At 30.5% G+C, this 8720-nt stretch overlaps 1 protein-coding gene across 2 annotated transcripts; it reads left to right on the plus strand.

The window, feature by feature from the left end:
- Positions 1-876: 876 nt before the first annotated feature.
- LOC102606273 (extensin-1) lies at positions 877-2795 on the plus strand. 2 transcript variants are annotated; one of them, XM_006362757.2, is made up of 3 exons: positions 877-1105; positions 1319-2338; positions 2517-2795. In XM_006362757.2, exons 1-2 carry the CDS (start codon positions 921-923, stop codon positions 2313-2315), a joined length of 1182 nt encoding a protein of 393 aa, XP_006362819.1. In that variant the 5' UTR covers positions 877-920; the 3' UTR covers positions 2316-2338; positions 2517-2795. The 2 variants fall into 2 exon arrangements, with proteins under 2 accessions (XP_006362819.1, XP_006362818.1); XM_006362756.2 differs by having other exon boundaries at positions 877-2338.
- Positions 2796-8720: the final 5925 nt, after the last annotated feature.

Genomic DNA, 8720 nt, shown 5'->3' on the forward strand with positions numbered 1-8720 from the left:
TACAATTATTATTTTATTGGCAGGAAATACTGGTACAATTATGTTTCTCATCAGAATGCCATAAATTCAGTAATTCTTCTTATTTTCTCCTATCCATGTGTCCTATTCTTTACTAGAGGGATGAATCAAATCTTAATTTACTACTAATTAATCATTGATGAAAATCAACTTTTCAACAACACAAAGATTGACACTAACCATGATGAAAGTTAACTTTATTCTATTTAACATTAATTCATGAAGCATGTGAAATTGGTACAATTATGTTTAATAGTAATTTTGTTTTATGATGAACATAATCATATAAAACCAACAGGTTATGGTGCAGTGGAGGGACTGTTTCACCTTTAATCATAGGTTTCGAGTTTAAGTCCTGAGTATTGAGAAAATTCTGTTTGGAGCACCACCCTTCGAATGGATCTTATAGTGTGCGATTTGAATTCAGTAAGGACTCCAATGCGAACTCAGGACACAATTGGAAAAGGAAAAAAAAGAGTCATATAAAATAACAAGATGTTCTGCATTTCTGTTACTAAGATCATGGATCCACACATATTTTTAAAAGCTTAAGTACTATACTATATACTATTAAAAAGATAGGACGAAAAAGAAGACTTTCTATCTCTTTGAATTATTGCATCACAAATAGTATAGCTGCCATAATAGTTTATTCTTTTGCTTAGCTTGCAGCCTCTATCCAACAAATAAAGTATACCAATTACTCAAGTCAAATTGAGCAGACAACATGACAAAACCAAATCAAAATGCTTTTTAACTTTTTGGTAGGTTTTAAGTATTCTATTGAGTCTTTTACCTTAATCAATGAAATTCTTGAAAAGGGTAAATGTCTAAATGAAAGCTATATAAAGGGGTTTGAGTGAAGCTTAAGAGGACAACAACTTCTCATCTTTGTTTCAAATATGGGGAAAATGGCCTCTCTAGTTGCCACTCTTTTAGTTGTTTTAGTGTCACTTAGCTTAGCTTCTGAAAGCTCAGCAAATTATCAATACTCATCTCCTCCACCACCAGTGCATGTCTATCCATCACCACCCCACCATCCAGTGTATAAGTCTCCTCCACCACACCATCATCATCCCGTTTACAAGTCTCCACCACCATCTGAGAAGCCACACTACCCTCCACACACCCCAGTTTACAAGTCTCCTCCACCACACCATATTCACCATCCCGTTTACAAGTCTCCACCACCTCCAACTCCTATTTACAAGTCGCCACCACCACCTAAGACACCACACTACCCTCCACACACCCCAGTTTATAAGTCTCCTCCTCCACACCATCATCATCCCGTTTACAAGTCTCCACCACCTCCAACTCCTGTTTACAAGTCGCCATCACCACCCAAGGACCCACACTACCCTCCACACACCCCAGTTTACAAGTCACCACCACCACCAACTCCGGTTTACAAGTCTCCACCACCACCCAAAGAGCCACACTACCCACCACATACCCCAGTATACAAGTCTCCACCACCACCAACTCCAGTGTACAAGTCGCCACCACCACCCAAGAGGCCATACCATCCTCCACCAACACCATATCATCCCACACCAGTTTATAAGTCTCCACCACCACCAACTCCAGTTTACAAGTCACCACCGAAGCCATACCATCCTGCACCCGTATACAAGTCTCCACCACCACCAACTCCCATTTACAAGTCCCCACCACCACCAGTGAAGCCATACTATCCTGCACCAGTATACAAGTCTCCACCACCCCCAACTCCCGTTTACAAGTCCCCACCACCACCAGTGAAGCCATACCATCCCTCACCAACACCATACCACCCTACACCAGTATACAAGTCTCCACCACCCCCAACTCCCGTTTACAAGTCCCCACCACCACCAGTGAAGCCATACCATCCCTCACCAACACCATACCACCCTACACCAGTATACAAGTCTCCACCACCCCCAACTCCCGTTTACAAGTCCCCACCACCACCAGTGAAGCCATACCATCCCTCACCAACACCATACCACCCTACACCAGTATACAAGTCTCCACCACCCCCAACTCCCGTTTACAAGTCCCCACCACCACCAGTGAAGCCATACCATCCCTCACCAACACCATACCACCCTACACCAGTATACAAGTCTCCACCACCCCCAACTCCCGTTTACAAGTCCCCACCACCACCAGTAAAACCATACCATCCTTCACCAACACCATACCATCCTAGACCAGTATACAAGTCTCCACCACCACCAACTCCAGTCTACAAGTCTCCACCACCAACCCACTATGTTTACTCCTCTCCCCCTCCTCCCTACCATTACTAAGAAGTGACTTCATTATATCTGAGGTAATTAAGATGAACTTAAACCTTTAGAAACATTTAACTAAAATGCAATGCAATAATAAGTTGAACAATTATTTCTTCATGCAAAACATTAATAAAAAGACTTATGTTTGTTTACTTCTTATTTGGTTAGCTTCTTTTATTTATATGTTCTCATTCACAATATTATATTCTTATGCAGGAAAAGCAGAATGTTGAGCTGAAAGAAAGGCATTTTCCATTTTCAAGAGACAATGAAAAAAGAAGAAAATTATAGTTATAGTAATAAATAATAAGGCTTACAGAAGACGAAGTTCTTTTGTAGCTTCATGTATCTAAGTTAGTGTCTTAGTGATATTGTTTTGTACTCTATTTTTATATTTTACTTTTATGTCTTTGTGTATGTTTGCTCAGTTTCAATCTCCTTGCAAAATGCAGAGATTAATTATGAGATGAATAAAATAAGTTATTACTACTCCTATATATGTTTTAATTTCTCATCACAATATTACGTTTGTTTTCATTTTATGTGGTGATATTTTAAGTACTAAAATAAAGTTATTTAATTTTGATGTGAACACAAAATTTACAATTTTTTCAAATAGAATTATTTACATCTATATATATATGAAACATCTACAAGTGGCTCCCATGTTAGCATACTATGGGAAAGCAATGGATCGAGAAAATATTGTTAGAAACACAAAATACTACTTCCTTTGAATATATATAATGTAGTTTGATTTAACACGATTTTTTTAAAAAAAACTTTGAAAACTTATGATAATAGCATACTCAAATAACCAACGAATCTCATGTACTTACGGTTATAATTCAATCAAATTCAAGTATAATAGTCCATTTACGGTAATGAAATAAAAAATTATTTGATAATCACATAATTCGTTATCAAATTTTTGTAAGATAATATGATTTAAGAAACTTAAACAAAATATTACTAATATAATCTAAAATAATTTAAAATAATATTTTAAAATTTCCACACATCGCGTGGATACGTATAAGATGACATCCACCCATTTTGACATCACCCACATGCTACATGTCTCTAAGACTGATAAATAATGAGGTCTACTCTCAGTCAAAATTAAATGATTGTAGACCACATCCAGAGTTCCCCATAGTCAACAATTCGATCCTCCGCGTTTGCGGATCTTCGTTTTTTGGATTCGATTTTATTAAACTTCGATTTGATTCTTTAGATTTTAGTTTTGAAATTTATGTGTACGGAATGTGAACTGAACTAATTCGTATAATTAAACTTCTTATAATTTTTCTTTTTAAAAAAAATAGTTTAAAATAAAAATTATATTTCAACAAAATTTAATGAAAAATTATTTAAATTTATTGGGTGACTTTCTAAGTCAAATATCAATAGTTGAGTGATTTTGTAGGTAAAATATTCAAATTGAGTGATTTTGAGATTATAAAAGAAAATTGAGCGATTTTATGTGAGAAGAAATCGAGGCTTAGTTGAGTGATTTTGTAGGTAAAATATTCAAATTGAGTGATTTTGAGATTATAAAAGAAAATTGAGCGATTTTATGTGAGAAGAAATCGAGGCTTAGTTGAGTGATTTTTTGTGAGAAAAATTCTTAGTTAAGTGACTTTGGTATTATAAAAAAAAGTTGAATGACTTCCTATAAAAATAACTACTAATTGAGTGACCATCTGAAAAATTAACTCCTATAGAATTAGAATTACAAAATTAAAAGTAAGTTTATTTCAAAGATAAGGACATTATTAGTAAAATTCAGATTGATATTGAGTAACCTGAAAAAGATTATCTTTAGACTGAATGTGACGAGAATACTTGTCTTTAATAGAATATGAACAAATGTTTGAAAGAGGCAACAAGGTTAAAAAAAACACTTATTTTACCTCAAAGCCAGCTAAAAATGTATGGTAAAAATAGATTAGAAACTTACTAATTTTATTTTGTATAAATAGCTGGTGACCATTTTTTAATGAAAAAATAGTGATTTTTTAATAACGAATATACAATAACTCGTTTCTTAGGCGTAAAATGTTAAGACATGTTAGCCTCACTCAGTTGAATAAATTGCTCACCAAGAACTTAATAATTGAATTTCCTAAAACAAAGTTTAAAAAATAAAAATGATTAAACAAATAATCAGTAATAATAATAAAAAAAAATTTAGATTTTTTATTAAAATAAAATTAGATTTATTAAAATAAAAAAAAGCAACCTACCTACACAATTTTTTTTTTTTTTTTTTTTTTAAAAAAAGAGTAAAGGAAAGAGAATAGAAGATGTTTGACTGGTTAAGACAAGTATTTGTCTAATATAAGTATGTCGGTAATCACAATGTAGACTAGATCTGTACTTGTTTATACATCCATATCCCTTAATCTTAGGACGATTAAAAAATTATTAATTTAGTTTAACTAATTAATGGGATCTTATAAATACATTAGTAATTTTACTTTTGTCGGTGATTAAGTTAATGCTAATACTTAATTGTTTTTTCAATTAAAATGTCAAAGTCGTTAGATGGAATCGTCCATGAAGATGGTCCCAGAGTTCAATTATTGAATATTATCTTCTTCTTTTTTTTAACTTTAAGAATTAAAGTGGAATTCAATTACTTTATAAATGTATGACAACTTGGCAATAAATCATTGAAGTCCAGGAAGAACAAAAACCAACCACAATTTAGATTAATTTAATTTTGTTAAAACTACATAATGAGACATATATATTTCAGTATGTCATTACTATATATATTATTATTATCTATATTTTAAAAATATTACGTATTTTACCATTAATTAAAAGTTTTGCTACGTATTTTACACTTAGATACATGTATTTTTGCTATCAGATACACAAAAATAAGGAGAGAGACAAGCGAGATTCGTACGCAGAGGCGGATCTAGTAATACCTAAGGGGTGTCACGACTCACGGGACACGACTTCATCGAAAAAAATTGCTAAATATGTATATATAATTAAAAATACAGCAGAAAGATTGAGATATATATAAATTTTTGTGATAAATTTTGATTCAAAAGTATGTGTAGCGTAGATGGTTAATTAGTGCAACAGCCCTCTATAGACAAGCTTACATTATTTTAATTTTTTTCTTTATTTCTTCCATTGTTATTCCTTTTCTTCTTTTCCCTTTTATTTCTTCTTCTTTTGATATATATATATATATATTAGTTAATGAGATTATTTCAAAACAAAAAATTATCCAGAAAAAGTTGAAATATTTTTTTTTTTGGAAAAGATATAGTGTTATATGTTAATTGTGTTATATATATATAATACATTAAAAAGTGATTCACATATAATCTGAGATATCAGATACATGTAAGTGTGAAGAGCGAGATGGAATAAAGGCAAGGAAGGCAAGCGAGATTTGCTATGTATCCTAGATACATGCGAATTCACTTAGATACAATGTATCTAGAACCAGTGGCGGAGCTAGAATTTTTAATAAGGGGGTTAAAAATCTGAAGAACTAAACACACGGACTAACCGAAGAGGGTTCAACATCTACTATATACACATAAAAAATAATTTTAAACATGTATAAATAGTAATATCTTCCGCCGAAGGGGATTTGGATGAACCCCCTAAAAGAAGGCTGGCTCCGCCCCTGTCTAGAACTAATTACACCTAAATTTGACCTACGTATTCGAGATACATGTATTTCAAGGCACCAAAATCTGATAAGATATATATAATATTACAAACTAGAGGATATCTAAGTAGTTAACTTCCAAATTAGTGGGATTTATGTAAATTTTCTATTAATTTACGTGCTCAGGATTAGCAAAAAGAGGAGGAAAACGAGTTTAGTAAATTAGTAATTTGTGGGAATGAAAGAAAATAGAAATTCGAGTTATGAGGACAATATTATATTAACGTAAAACTGAATTTAGATTATTGATTTCCTTTTCCATTTTATATATATGTATATACATCTATGTATTTTTTGTTTTATTTTCCTTTTGATAATAATACACCATTTTGCTAAAATATTTACGACTCGATTAACTTTCTTGTAGAAATGTCAAACCTTCCAAGTAATAGTGCTTGATATATTGTGAATATGAGTAATGATGTTTTTCATTTTCCAAAGGATACCACTAAAATAGTTCTTTCTAACATTCATGCATAATTTTTTATGCAAGAAAAACATTTTCAGTAATAAATCTACGAAACTTGTTATTTGATCCTCATAGATAATATTACGCAAAATATTATAAAATTTAGTATTAGTGCTTATGAAAACAATTTTGTTAGAACAATATATCTATTATACGTACAAAAAGTTCAGATCGTTCTTTATTCATTGAGCATAATTTGAATAAATTTTCTTTTATCAGATTATTACCAATATAATCATAGAAAGTCAAATAAGAAAACTACTTTTCCTTGTTACTATTTCTTTGATTAACTGGGATTAATAGAGATGAGTAGCTATCATTATTAATCGGATGCATTTGACTCGGCACACATAAATTACTTTCTATAATTTAATATTAATTTTATACACTCTTTCAAATAATTTTTTAAATATAAAATATATTATGGTAGATTTTAGGGGTGTCAAAATCAAGTGAATTTGTCAAACTCCCCTATTCCGTTCTTGAGCAGATTTCATTTATTAACTTAACTTAATTCAACCCAATTTATTTTAATTCATATTAAAAATTGAGTTGATGTGTAATTCACATTAGCTTATAATTTTATTTTTAAAAAAAATTCTTTTAATTTGATATGTTATACATAGTCACAATAAAAAAAAAAACTTATTCGGTACTAAAAATTTACAAAAGAGCAAACAAAACAATTAAACTTTAGTAAAAATTGGAGGGGTTAAATTATAAGCTGAATTTTAACTTAATTCAGTCCAATCCATTTCAATCCAAATAGCTAATAACCCATTCATTTATTAACTCAGTATAATTCAATCTGTTCAGATTCAGTTCAACTCTCCTATTTGAAATTTCTGGTAGATTTCAATCAATCAAAATTTGGACACCAAAACGAATTCATTCATTTCATCCACCAAATTATTAATAAGTGGCACCATCTTAGCTACCCAGTTCATTGTATTAATCTTTAGCATTAAATTTAGGCAAAATTTGTTCAGTATTGGGACCTAAATATTTAACTTTCCAATTCCTTTAGGGGTCAATTTGATTGATTATAATGAGTGAATTATATTATAAAAACTGAAATAATAATTAATGTTTTTGTAGATAATATTAAATTCTTTTATCATGACTACATTTGGTGTTCATTGAATTGGAAATAAGATATATACGGTATAATATAGAATTTTTTACTTGATTAGTTGATTTTGTATTAATGAAATTTGGACAAATTTTAATTTTTAATTTTACCTTTAATTTCTTAAAGAACTTATAGTTTGGTTGTATTATCATGGAATTAGCTAATTAATCAAGGATTGCTATCCCATATACAACTTTGGTACAATTATACAGAATTATGATATAATTAATTTTGAAATTACTTATATTCAGAAACTAAAGTTTCAATCAAACGATAAATGATTGAATATTTTATCTCAAAATTAGTATTCTTATTATTAATAGCATACCAATCAACGAACCTAAATTTTGATTTAGTCACTCCGGTCCTTTTCTTTTAATCTTTTCACAAACCAACTACATTTGATTGCATTAACTATAAAGGCCATTTGCATTATTTTACATATCAATTAATATTATTAAACTAAATTTATCTTTAATGACTGATTTAAATGCATACATATTTTCTCACCAACATGACATATATAATTTAGGCTCATTAAAATTAAATGTTGCTTCATGTGGTGTGTTCAATTGATTAGACTATCACACCTTTGACAAGTTCAAATATATTTTTCGCAAATGAGCAATGCTAAAATGTTTGAGAATAATGTTGTTGATGAATATTACACCCTCCTCGTAATGTTTTGTTAGCTTACATATGAATGTGAAATATTATTTTTACTTATTTATCGAACACTAAAAAATAAGTAAGAAACTTATTTATGTGAGATGATATTTTCCTCCGTACCTAAAAAGTGCATTAATTTATGAAGCTAAAATCGTGCAAAGTTGAGGCATCCACGCATTTTTTTGGTAAGATTATGTAAGAAGAAGAAGACTTTCAATCTCTTTGAATTATTGCATCACAAACAATATAGCTGCCTTAATAATTTATTCATTTGCTTAGCTTGATGCCTCTATCCATCAAATAAAATAAAATATACAAACTAAAGTCAAATTGAGCAAACAACATGACAAAATCAAATAAAAATGCATAACTCTAGCATTTTACCTACATTTATAAAATCTTTGTAAGGGTAATTGTGTAAATGAAAACTATATAAAGGGGTTT

Source organism: Solanum tuberosum, unplaced genomic scaffold (assembly GCF_000226075.1).
Source record: "Solanum tuberosum cultivar DM 1-3 516 R44 unplaced genomic scaffold, SolTub_3.0 scf00420, whole genome shotgun sequence".
Taxonomy (NCBI): domain Eukaryota; kingdom Viridiplantae; phylum Streptophyta; class Magnoliopsida; order Solanales; family Solanaceae; genus Solanum; species Solanum tuberosum.